The sequence below is a fragment of the Cariama cristata genome, unplaced genomic scaffold, assembly GCF_000690535.1.
Source record: "Cariama cristata isolate BGI_N322 unplaced genomic scaffold, ASM69053v1 scaffold12585, whole genome shotgun sequence".
Taxonomy (NCBI): domain Eukaryota; kingdom Metazoa; phylum Chordata; class Aves; order Cariamiformes; family Cariamidae; genus Cariama; species Cariama cristata.
In genome coordinates this window covers 60,459-73,535 of record NW_009619316.1, presented here as the reverse complement: position 1 = coordinate 73,535, position 13,077 = coordinate 60,459, and the positions used below count along the sequence as shown (strand labels likewise).

At 38.0% G+C, this 13,077-nt stretch overlaps 1 protein-coding gene across 1 annotated transcript in view; it reads left to right on the top strand.

Moving 5' to 3' along the window:
- Positions 1-13,077, top strand: part of LOC104162478 (chromodomain-helicase-DNA-binding protein 9-like) — a 91,783-nt gene that overhangs the window by 25,629 nt on the left and 53,077 nt on the right. The window contains 1 exon segment of the mRNA XM_009701210.1: positions 10,689-11,026. Coding sequence (XP_009699512.1) covers positions 10,689-11,026 — 338 coding nt within the window.

Sequence of the window (13,077 nt, the reverse complement as noted above, 5' to 3'; positions counted from 1 at the left end):
AAACTACTACAGCAGTCTTCTCTTTTTGTTTTGTTCTTATTATGCATTGAGAATTGAAACAGCCTTGAATAATCAGAATGGAAATACAGTAAGGGGAGTCTTTTCCAGATATATTACCCTAAGTTTTAAATTTCCTATATCAAACTTTTTGGAAGAAGGAAGAGTGATAAACCCTGTGTTTTTGCAAATACACAATTTCTTCAAAACTTCAAAATTAATACATTTTAATGTACAGATCGAGAAGTTCCTTTTCAGTCATAGTTTAACACTAGAGAATGATATTATGCATAGACAAATTAATACTTCAGTAGAGGAACAACAGTTTAAATATTGTCATAAATGGACAAGTACAGTCCACAGCATTTACCTTTTTTAAAGTATTTATTCAGACATTTCTTAATCTATATAATGTAATAATTTGCCGTGGGAGTCCTGTCAGTAGGTGCACATTTAAGAGGCTCAGCACACAGGTAGGAAGGAAAAAAATAGAAGTTAGAAGGCAATGTTAGATACTATTAAGGATGAAATTAAAACAAGAATAACAAAACAGGAGGTGTAAAAGACTGATGTTTTGGCCACTTAGTCAAATAGCTTCTGAAGAAATATGGGTCCCTATAGCATTTCCACAGTTCTTTGGTTTTGATGCATGGGAATGCCTTCGGGGAGTGGGGAAGAGGAGGTAGGTAACAGGAAGGCCCATTTAGCGTTGCTTTAGCAGAACTTTTGTTCAGTTTTTCTTTTGTCAGATGAGAAAAGAAAGACTGAGTAGATGATGCAGTGTCAAAGGGCTGGATTTTGCAGCTTGTGGTTACTGTAATTGTAACGACTTACGTGGATTCTCAGAGGTCCAAGAAGGATTGAGCTCATGTTTCATTTCACTCAATAAGATATCTCTTCTCTACCTGTCTGTCCTCTACCTACCTGTCTGCTTCATGTAAGTGGCCGGGACACCTCTGAGATTTCTGTTCTTCTAATTTGACTACATTTGATCAATGGGTTAGAAGTTACTGGGAGCTTGGAAAGACAAATGCGCCAACTTGTATGGCATGGTTGTATAGCCTTGGTTTTCTTTAAAAGCAAGCTGCATAAAAATTGAACAGATGTCACCTGCAGTTGAATGTGCATGTATAACTGTAACCTGAACACTGAAAAACAACCTAGCTGAATATTTTAAAGCTAAATCTTTCTTGTAAGTCTTTAGTCAAAGAGTGTGTGATTATCAAAGACAGGCTTCGTAATAAGGGACAGCAGAGGTGTCCTTTGCTGTGAGGGACAACTGTTCTGGCACTTGGGGTGGCATTTAGTGTATCTTACTGTTTTGGTGTAGATCAAGCAACTTGGGAAAGAAGCCAGTCAGATGAAGGTATTAATAATGTGTTTCCTTGGGACAGCCAGCGAGGTTTGGAGTTGTAGTGAACAAACTTAGCTCCATGGCATATTATACTTAGGTAAGTTAATCTTGAATATGATAACTGCATGAAGATGTCTCACGTGTCCTGTGATGAAGCATCCAACTGGGGGGGAAATGGGCTACTACTTTGTACTGCTTTTTTAAAATTCAAAATGTGTGGCATTTTGTAGACTGGCATGTGTTTTAGTTGGCATAGGGATGGTTTAGATTGAGGAGCATTAGGAAAACGTCCACTGGTGTCTGCCGAAGTCTTTTTGTTACTTTACCATTCAGAGCTCTGTAGAGACCTGAAGAGCAATGACGTGGTTTACAATACTAATATTGGCATCTGTCTGCCCCCTTTATTCATATCGCTGCTACATCCGCTTTTGAAATATTGAGCAGATAGTAGTAGGAGGACTAGAAAATCTTGCCTACAGTAAGGTTATACTTGGTACTTTTTGTTGCTATGTGTTATATTTTCAAGATAGCTGTTGTTTGCAAACTGGAAAGATGGAATAGTGAATCATTCTGTTATAAAATCATTAAATTTTTATGTATGTATGATTTTTTTTGGTGGTGCTTGTTCTTGCAGTTGTATAATAAATATTTGTATATCATTTCTCTTTTTTCCAAAGTCTTAAAAAATAACCCAAGGAAAATGTCTGAAAAGATGACTTACCCTGGGGAGAGGGAGAACAAAACCCAAACTTCCTCCAGCCAAAAGTCATTTAGGGATTTCCTGTTGTTTGCTTCCATTTTGTGATGTGGTTTTGTTTTCCCTTTATCAGTCTTACAGTTAGGAAATAAAGTATCTTCTTACTGTATTTTTTTTTTAAGGGAGAACATGAGTTTAATAAAAGTTTTCTTCCTTTTGAAATCAGAGAGGCATTAAATAAAAGATATGTTTCAGTAGTTTGATCTAAAGAAGATTTCAGATCTTTAAGTACAGTAAAAGTTATTTTTAGTATCCCTCACTGCACTTTATATTTACATTCAGTATCTGTTCAGGGAGTCTCCCTACTTTGGATTTAAAATATAATGTAAAAATAAACTGAATTTAATCTTGTGAGGGGAATGCAAGGTTTCCTACAGAAAGGAACAAAGTGAACAGTTTATTCTGATTTTCTCCAATATTGATATTTAGCAAGTTGTTGAAGCACCTCTTAGTGGTGCGAGAGCTTACTTTAACCAACAGTAGTTCAGTCATGAAAGACAAGAAATTAGTGCAGTCTCAGTTAATGCTATATTTTTCTGGAGTATAAAAGGTCATTTAAAAAGAGTTGGGGAGAGCTGTTCTCTTTCAGTGCTTTGCAGCATTCCACTCCCCACAGTTACAGAAGCTATCTGGCTTTCCCTGTTAAATAAGTTTCCCTATTGTAAAAACAGAGGTGTATTCCACCAGAAGGTAACTCTTACCTGTACCTTCTGAGGATGTCTTTGAAGTGAGATTTCAGTGGATCACTATATTTGTAGGGCTTTATCTGGGGGTTTTGAACTCTAGTCTTTTTAAATCAGAAGGATTTGTCTGATTTTCTTGCCCATAAGTATTTGAAGTATCTTAAGAGATTTATTTCCAGATGCTTGCATGGGACTTGTTTCAGACAGTGAACTGAAACCTGACTTTCCTTTTATAGAGTACTGACTTAAGTCAACTCTGGTTTTTAAGGGGCCAAATAATTGTGAAAATTGTAAGGTAAGATTGGTCAAGAGTTCAAGAAAGAAACAAAGTAGTAGAACTTTTTGCTGAAACATTTTGACCCTTAGGATAGGGATTAAAGGCTTTAGAAAATCTGTAGAGGTAGAGGTATGGCATGACTCTGAAGTTGGTCTCAGCCTAGTAATTCAAATCTGTTGTGGATCCACAATGCCACTTGACTTGAATATGTTCATTACATTTTTTTCATATATCGGAGCCCACAGTTTTCTCACGTTAAATATAGTGGCACTTCTACTGGGGACCCCGCCTCATGGGTGGAACAAAAGATACGTGCTGCATCAGGCTTAGATCAATACAAGTACTCAGTGTTACTAGTTCTACCTGAGAAATTCTGCTGAAGCAGTGGGTTTTATTGGTATTGTATGCCGTTTTCCAAATAGCTGTGTTCACCATTGCAGAGTAGAACCAAAGAGAAGTAGGTACATGTTGGGCACAGAACACCAAGCCACTGAAAACTGACACACATTCAATGCAGTAGCTTGGCAGAGCAAGCAGGATGAAGTTCTCAATTTCTTTCATTTCCTGGCAATTTAATATGCTCCATTACATAGTAACTCCTTTAAGAATTACAGTGGAAGTTGCCCACAGTTTTTATACCACTACTAAATATTCAGAAAAACAATCTTAACTCTATTTGGCACTGAGCCCCCCAAAACTGTCTTCAAACAAAATCTTCCAAATGGAAGCTTATGTGTGCTGTAGACTCATTCTGTAATATCTGATGCTGCCTTTGCAGCCATATCCAGGTTAGCAGCATCTGGTTACATTGGACAGTGGCTTGATTTTCTCCCAATGAATGATATGATAAGTCAGACACTTACTAGTTAAGAAGCTGCTACTAATCACAACTATGGTTTCTTAGCTATAGAAGTGGTGAAGCATGATTAATGATATTATTACTGGGTTCTGTAGCATTTGGATGAGAAACACCACCCTACATACAGAGTGTTACATGCAAAACAGGTGCTTGTTTTGTCTTAGAAACATGACTAGTTTAAGGTTGCTGACCTTTACATTAATGTTTTCATTTCCACATAAATTTAAAATTTGGTCATAAGCTTGGTGTTAAATGCCATGTGAGGCACAAATCACAGTAACCAAAGTTACGCTCTGAAGTGACTATTATACAGATAAAAACTGTAGCCCAGCCATGTTGCTGTAGTTAGACGTTCATTTATCAACATTACAGATAACAAATACGGAAGATGGAAAAGGTAGATTTCCCCCTGTATCTTTTTCCTTTTTAATCTACTGTAACACATCTATTTTAATTTGGGTTAGGTTTCACATATGTATGTCTTGAGATTCTGTATCCCTTAAACACCGAGACATTCATTAGTGATGATAGTAAGCAAGAAAAAGAAGAAAAAGTATTATCAGCATGTTGAAAGAACCACAATTTGGAATGCTTCATTGTCTCTCTTAATAGTTCCATATACGCACCAAAGAGAATGGAAAAAATGATAGAACCCCATGGATCTTCAATTGCCAATGCTCTTGATTTTGTAGAGCAATCCCAACAGATGGTGTGGGGCAACTGTTGAACAAGAAAATAAAAAGCGATTCAGAAGGAACTCTGAAGGGTGGGGGGAAAAAAAAGCACTTTTCTGGAGGAAAGAAACCCTGTTGCATGTTTAGGTGATGTTCCCATCAGTCATGCAGAAGTAGCTCAATTAACCATGGAAATCTTATTTCAGTATATCATCTAAAGAAAACCACTTCTTTTGCTGGGATTGCCATTGAGCAAAGGAGACTCCTTTTTGCCTGCATGTGGGGTGACACACATTCGTGTTGTAAGGAATCTTCTATAGATTGACTCTATCAAGAGTCTGAGCTCATATCTCTTTTTTTTTTTTTAATAGATACACTTTTTTATTATAAAACCTCCATTAAAAAAAAAATCACTGGAAGAGTTCTTTATGCAGACTATTCTAGGGAAAAAAAGAGTTGAGAGTACTAGAATGGAATTCAGAAGTCACTGAGTTGAGTTCATGCATTTTTTAAAAGTTGCATTCCTAAATACAATTTTTTTTAATTCAAATGATGAATGGATGTTCCTTCAAGATTTTTCACTGTAGCAGCTTAAAAGCAACTGCAGTTTTCAAATGTTGATGTGATTATAATGTGAAAAAATGAGAAGCCAATTTGGACACCCCCCCCCCCAAACTATTGATTATTATTTATGCAATTCATTTATTTGTATTATGGTTATGATATCAATGCTATTTTGGTGACTTGACATGCACAAAGGGATTCCTTGTTTAGTAATAAACATGGACAAAGATGATGTGGTAATGCACGAAGATCAAGTTTCCAGGTGGCTAATTTTAGCTGCTTTCAGTGCATTTGATGTCAAGGTCATCCTGATTTTCCTAAGGACCTGGTAGACTAGCAAGAACCTGTTATGCTCTCGAGGCGTACGGTACTTAGTGTATGCGTCTTCCTGCAGGTGTGTCGTACTACCAGTAAAAGTAAAAGAATCATTCGAGGCATTGCAAATGTAAACCTTAGCTTTCTATTATTAGACTAGTTAGGGTTATAATTTAGTTCTTAGTGGTAGCTAGTGTTTGGGCGAGTAGATCCACAAGGGAGAATCATTATTTAAAGAAAGTGCTTTATATAATTAAATCACGAATGTGTGACTTATTAAAATTCCAAGGAGAGGCATTAACAGTCCTTAGAGTATATCAAGAATGGATGCAACTCAGGAGCGATCTTTAGTCTTAAAGATTCTGTGCACACACAGAATTGGAAGTAATTCTCCTCCATCATGAATGGCCATACCTACTGTAGGGAAGGTGTTCTTACAGTAGAAGCAATGTTTTACTTATGGAAGAGAGAAGGCAGAATTTGGGAGTGTTTTCTAGGAGATGGAATTCTTTCTATTTTAAACTTACTTTCTTGCGGCTTCCTTTGTAGTGACGTGCAGAGGATGTGAAGAAACTATTACATGTTCTGGAGCAAATTAAAATGGCTTTAGGCCTTCAAGGGGGAAAAAAAAAAACTGTCTGTTAGCGTTGAGGACAGTGATTTATCCTTGCTGTGGGAAGTACTGTTACACTAGTGAAGGTCTTAAATGCATGTCATATGCAACCCACAACAAGATGTTGGAGAAATGCCTTTCTTTGAAAAGCCTACTAAGCAGAGTACTGCTAGCTATTGGGAAGACTGCTGTCATGATTCTGTCTCTCGATATTGTCTGGCAACTTGATTGCTTGTACATTAGATTAATTAAAGATATCATTCAGATGTGTGTAGTGTACCTTCTACTTCTGCAAGACAGCACGTCAAATTCTTTTGAATGCTGCCGAGAAGATGATCCCCTGCCTGCTGTGAATCGGGGCACATGTGGGGAATTCTACAGCTGTTGTCTTATCTGTTCCACCCTTAGTATTTTTTAGGGCTAGCTCTTGCGTATGAACAGCGGTACGGCCTGTACCTGCTGCTGTTAATGGCTTTTGCAGGCAGCAGCAGTAGCATGCATTTGACGTGATTCCTGCCAACTTCCCTGCTGCCCACAGGATTGCGGGGAGCAGCGGGGGGCTGACGGGAGGCTTGCTCATCGCGCTCGACTGCTGCTTGGCAAAGCTGTTAGCAGCAGCAGATAACCCTGGAGCTCTCTCTGTACAGACTCAAAGACAACATTGCATTGGTTTACGTTCAGTTATATTTGGGTGATCATCTTTGCAACCGTGAAAAGTAAAATGATATTTTTCCAAATAAAATCTTCAGTTTTTAAAAACGTGGCTGCCTCAGGCTTTTCCTTTCCTCCTCTTCCTGTACGTTTGTCAGTTAAGAATTTCTTTCTTAATGCTGATAGACGGAATAGGTTTGTAAGTTGTTGGTGAAAGGATACGCTCCTTAAGGTTGCTTGATCTGCCTCCCCTTTCAGTAAGGGGGAGGGGTATTTTTGGCTTGGCAAAAGGCTTTGTCCTTTTTGCTGTAGATGCTGTGTAGCTTTTGAAATTGTTTTCAGTGTGCGTGATGATTTATAACTGTTTGATTATTTTATAACCACACGGTTTTTGGAAGCATGAAATGATTATCAGAATAAAAGACCTCTGCTGCATTAGATGATTTTTGTGGCTTTGGTTGCTAAGTACATGCAGACACTGTCCTCTGTAGTGCCAGCGTGTTTCTGGTTCTTCTAATCTCACAGCACTTGTGTTGCTTTCCAGTTTTGGTTTTTGTGACGATGGTGACTTCCTTGATGAAGGTTTCATTACAGCTTTATTTAGCTTAGAATGGCTGGCTAGTGCCTTCCTGCATCTTCATGAATGTCGTTTCCATATGGTTAGAAATGTCATAGCAAAATTTAAAAAATACATTCTTGGTTTTCTAACAAATAGCTTACTGTTTGTGCAGTGCAGGAGACATAAACAGAAGCAATAGTATAGAGCAAGAAGCAGAGGGTCAGCGTGAGGAATTAAAACAGAGCAGCTTCATCCAGCATACTAGCAATTCTGCAGTAAGAAAGTACTAAAAGTTGTTAAGGAATAACTTGGGAAGCAGCTTTGAGCTCTGAGGAAATGTAGTGTAAGAAACTTTTAAAGGAATAAAATATCTAGGAAGATTATTGCAAAAGAATTATGAAAAAGCCACCGTTTCTCTATTGGCCACTTAATTATTAGGCATTTTTTTGTTTCTTTCTTTCTGGCCCAGGAATGTTCAAGAACATGCCAATTTCTTTTAAAAAAATCCTCTAGCAGTACTGCCTTTAGTAGCATTTGGCTTAGAGCTGAAATTATACGAAGAGTATATTAGGAATATTTTTTTGTTTACCTTATCTCAAAATGTAAAATAGTACATTATTTACCATTTTTACTAAGTTATGAAATAATAACCCTAAAAGCTAAATCACTGCAATTTGATAGAAATACTGTAACTATAATGTAGAAGCATCTTGGCTAGACTTCGCAACAGTAAAATTAAAATTTAGTAATTGTCCTTGTGATTAAGCTGCATATTTACAGAAATATCTTTGAATTTAAGTGGTAGTGTTAAGAAAAGAATCCATTTAATGTGTTGGTACCACTAGTGTTTTCAACAGACAATGAATTTAATTTTGAAATTGATCTTAAATAGGAGTGGAATTCTGATGTAGTGGTAAGGCTTAATCTTAACAATCTCAAAATCCTTGCAATATTTTAAATTGTCTATGGAAAAACACATATATATCACAGAAGTACAATTATATATTAAGCAAAACAGAAATCAAATCCTGATCTTTCTTCATTCTTCTTTAATGGGCTTCTGAGATTAAAGGGTATTGCTAGGATGGAGCTATGCTGTCAAAATCTTCTTGGTTTTTTAATAACCCTTCAAAAACCCAATCATACTTTCTCTTTAGTTTTATTTGACATGTTGACAATATATATTTAAAACCTTGTCTGATCTTTTAAAATAGCAGTTTAAACCAACCTTGGAGTGAAGAGGAGTTTACCGTACAGCCGTGTCCCGTGTAATCGAGGAGGTCTTCACTGCGGAGCGTCCCGTAGGTCTGGGCAGGGGGCAGAGGGACAAAATCGAGTGAAGGAGTTCTTCGATTTTCTGTAGGAAGCAGGGAAGTCTGTAAGCAAACGCTTGTACAGTCACTGTTGCTAGCTTATAGTAATGAATTCGATGTTTTAAAAAAACCAAACAACAGTATATTGGAGAGCAAAATATGTTTGTGGCCACAAACTGGGATTCTAGTCGCTGTCTCCCCCCGTGCCGTCCCCCGGCCCCGTTTCGATGAGAGAACTGGAAGCGCAAAGTTGCCAGGAATTGAAGTCCAGGACAGAAAGAGGCTTGGTTCCCACGATTTTCCATCCAAGCGAGGAAAGGTTGGCGGCAGTGCGGCAGGAGGTGGGGAAGGAAGAGTTAATGCCCGTACCACACGTCGGGAAGAGCAGTCCGCTGGGGGTTAAACTGCAGAGTCTAATGGAATAATAACGGGTAGCACCATCTGCTGGCCTACTTCCGCAGAAGGAGTCAGTATTTTTAACGACATCTCTAATATTCATGCTGATGCATTTTGATGCTTTGTGCATTCGTTTCTTTCTGTGCTTTGTTGGAATCTGGCTGTCTGCTTACAGCTGTTGTTGAAAGCCCGCTCCGGAGGGGAGGCGGGCAGCCCTCGCCGTACCTGAGCGGGAGGATCAGTGGATGTGTACTTGCCAAGGGAGGAATATGTTGATAAATCACAACGCGTGTTTGTGGAGGGTTGTGCATATCTTGGCTGCGGCTCGCTAAATAGGCCATTTAGCAATCTTCTTTCAATGCTTTTCTCTTGAGCACTGCCTGGGGTGCTGAAAAAGCAGAGGGCAAGCCTTTGTCTGACGCCAAAAATGTCTTCAGCGAAGAGGCCAAGAGGAAGGGTAAGTGAAAGCCTGAATGAGTGGGAGGAGGAGGGGTTCTTTGGGCTAAAAGGCTAATGGGATTGAATAACCTTCCTTATTACTGGCTGCTGCTGCGGGAGCCGTGCTGCATCGCCATCTTGAGCTTGTTGCTGTTTTCTCGGGTCTTGGTTATTTGTTACAGCCTGTAGGCCTTGAGGTGGCATTTTAGCGAGGGATCCCGAACCCTGCCTCCTTCCCGGTGCTGCAGCGCTGCCGCCAAGCCTTTGATGAGGCACGTATAGAAAATGTGTCCAGTGAAGTGCACTGGATTTGGCCAGAAAATGTGTTTGGAAATTCCTGGTGGCTTTTCTTCGTGCTGTAGGCAGAGGCGCATTTACGGGTGAGAACGTAACAGAACTGTTATCTGCTGGGTTTTTTTGTGTTTGAATAGGAAATTCTTTCCATTCCTCAAAGGGGAAGGGGGGAGGGGAGGAAAGCAAAAACATGTCTTCTAGCCTGTTTAAAGAGCAGCTGGTAATCCTAATATTGCGTTCGGAGTGTAAACAATTCTGCGTTGATGAAACGGCGATTAAAAACCTCAAAGTAAAAACGAGTTACATTTTCTAACTAAGGTATTGACCTTATGTTGATCTAAATAAAAGGAGTACTGCTTTCTGATCTTTTCACCAATATAGACCTGGGTAATTTTAGTTTTGATTTTTATCTTTTATCTGTTTGTTCATCTTGGTTTTCTTCGAGCATCCCTTCTGTTTAGCACAGAGTTAGCCTTTTAGGTCTGTCATCTGCTTTAAGGTAACTGTGGTCCTGGTATCTTACCAAAGGTGAAATACTGACGCCGTTACCTTCGGGAGTTCTTTGCTTTTTCACATTTTAGGAGAAAAACATTTATTGGAGACGTTGGAGGTGTGCGTCAAATGTATGGGAATGCTGGAAAGGTTAAGGGTTGGTGTCTCTAACTACAGAGGTGGAAAGAAGGCTGAGGGAATTTTAGACAGATATTTTTTACTGATTTTTCAGTACGTGGATTAGTTGTTGAAAACCCACAAGTGATGTAGTTATTCTGAAACCCACGCCATTCTGTGGCATAAACAGAATTCCTTCTATTTTGTGTCTGCATGAGTCCCTGCGAGTTTGATTTTATTTAAGTGCATATCCAGATCAAAAACATTTTCACTTTCTCTTTCAAGAAATATTTGTATTCTTAAGGTGATTTTATTTACTTTTTGTCTTGCTACAGCCTCCTTCCTCCAAGAAGACTGATGGTTCAGGATCATATACTAAGTTGCAGAATACCCAGGTGAGGGCAATGTCTGAAAAGAAGCAGAAGAAAAAAGCAGACTCAGAAAGTAAACAAGAGAAGGCAAATCGCATAATATCTGAAGCGATAGCAAAGGCAAAAGAGAGAGGAGAGAGAAACATTCCACGAGTAATGAGTCCTGAAAACTTCCCCAGTGTTTCAGCTGAAGGAAAAGAGGAAAAGAAGGGTCGAAAAGTTAAATCCAAACCAAAGGACAAGGAGAGCAAAAAACCGAGAACCAATTCTTCCTCCAAAATTAAAGAGAAAACAAAAATTGGGTAAGTAGATTAAAATGTCGTCTTACTTCCCTTCAGACTGTAAATCCTTGATTAAAATTAAAACTGCTTACTGATAATATAATGTTCTCCTCTACTGCCTACACAAAATTCTTCCTGATTAAGTCCATGTGTGGACTCTCTCATTCAGGAACAAGAATGCTCTGTTTTCTCTTCAGATTAAATCATTGTAGGACTGTCCTTTTGAAAGGAATTCTTTTAAATTCATATCCTAAAATATTCTATACTTACTTTGAAGCATAAACAAGACGAAAGTATCTTTCATCTAATGTTGTAATCAGTTCCGACTTCAAATTAAGTTTATCTGATACTATAAACGCTGTCTTAATCAATTTTGTCATGTATCTTCAATACAGTGTGCGCGATAAACTGCATAGGGAGAAACTGGGAGCTTAATGAACTTGTTAGCAAGTGAATATTCTTATAGATATCACACGTATCGAAAGTAGAGTACATATTGGAAAATTTGTATTCTAAGCTCTTTGTAGTCTTCAGTCATCAGTTTAATCTACCTTTTAAAAATTTTGCAGACTCAGCTGGGTCAAGCTGGGTGGCTAGCATGGGATAAGGACCTTTCAAAAGACATTAGATGTTAGAACGCTCTAAGGGATTCAGTAGGTGATAGGTCTTCTAACTCTAGCACTCACCTAGTTCTCCTGTATACTTTTAAAGGAAAGTGTGTGGTTTCCGATGTTAAATATGTCAGTCAGAACTTGAAATGGCAATCTTAGCTACAGTCTGATTTTTATTTTTTTAAATCCATGCTCTTTTTGCAGTAACAGAAATATTAACTGGCATCTCTCTCCAAATTTAAATGTCTCATATACATATGTATATGGAGCAGAAATGAATGTTCTTTAATCAGCCCGTTTCTCTGCATTTTCATTTTTTTTTCCTAGAGATCAGTGCTTTTCTTAAATGTTCAGAGTAAGCAACTTCCTTGAGATGTTATCCTGTAGTATAAAGATTGCTGCTCTAAACTCAACTTGATTCTTAATGTGAACTTCCATGGTCTTAATTTCTCTCTTCTGATCGTGGGTTGTAATATCTATGCTGTTCATAATACTCCTTAGCACACTGTACAGTGCTTCCTTTTCTTTTTTTCTCCATCTTGTTTAAAGTGAGAGTTTGGATGTGTACTTCCAAAGTTGATTTCAGTTTCATGTTTCTGAATTTACCGATGTTCTAGAATGCATTTTGCGGGTCTGTCTAATCAGAAAACTTACACACTGTTGTTTAGCTATTCTCAGTTTCCTGAAGCTTTATGTGAGTCGCCCTTAGCGTGCTTTTTATTCATTCTTTTGGATAATTAACAAAACCTGTCAAAATATCATCCTTATGATATACTACATAATTCCTGTAATATTTTTACTGGTTTTAATCAGAAAAGTGAAATAAACGGTTATCTTCAATTTATACTTCCGCATTCAGTTTTCTGTCTTCACGAAACGCTTAGCTATGCATGTCAGTTAGGATCAGTTTTCAAGATTTCATGAGGCAGCGTCAGTTGAGAAAGAGGCATTTCTCAAACTGTGTTTTTAACCATGATATTTGTGCTTGGTCCAAAGTACAGTGAAGCTGGTTGAGAGACTCCCATTTAAATAAGTATCGTCAACTTTTCATAACTTTGCATTGGGCTGTGAAGGTTTGCCTCTCCGTTATTTACCACTTTAATCAACTAAGGGCCCAATAGCACTCTTAACTTAATCATGCTACCAGGTATTGCTTTAACTACGTGGGACACATACCTAAAGATTTAGCAGTCAGATCCTGTTAAAGAACAATGAAGAGAGTTGTCTAGAGCCACATATTACAGATTTTGTAGAATTTCTATGTATTTTGATGGACAGCAGTAAATCAAATGCTTTAAGGCATCCTCATACTTCATTTTTGTATCCAAACAGCTTTATGTGTTGTTATGTTGTGTTAGCATTGTTTTATATTATTTATATAAATACATAAAATATTAACTGTTTAGCAAAGAATATACTACAGTGGTTTTGAAGAGCAGTAATTGCAAGAAGACCTTGATT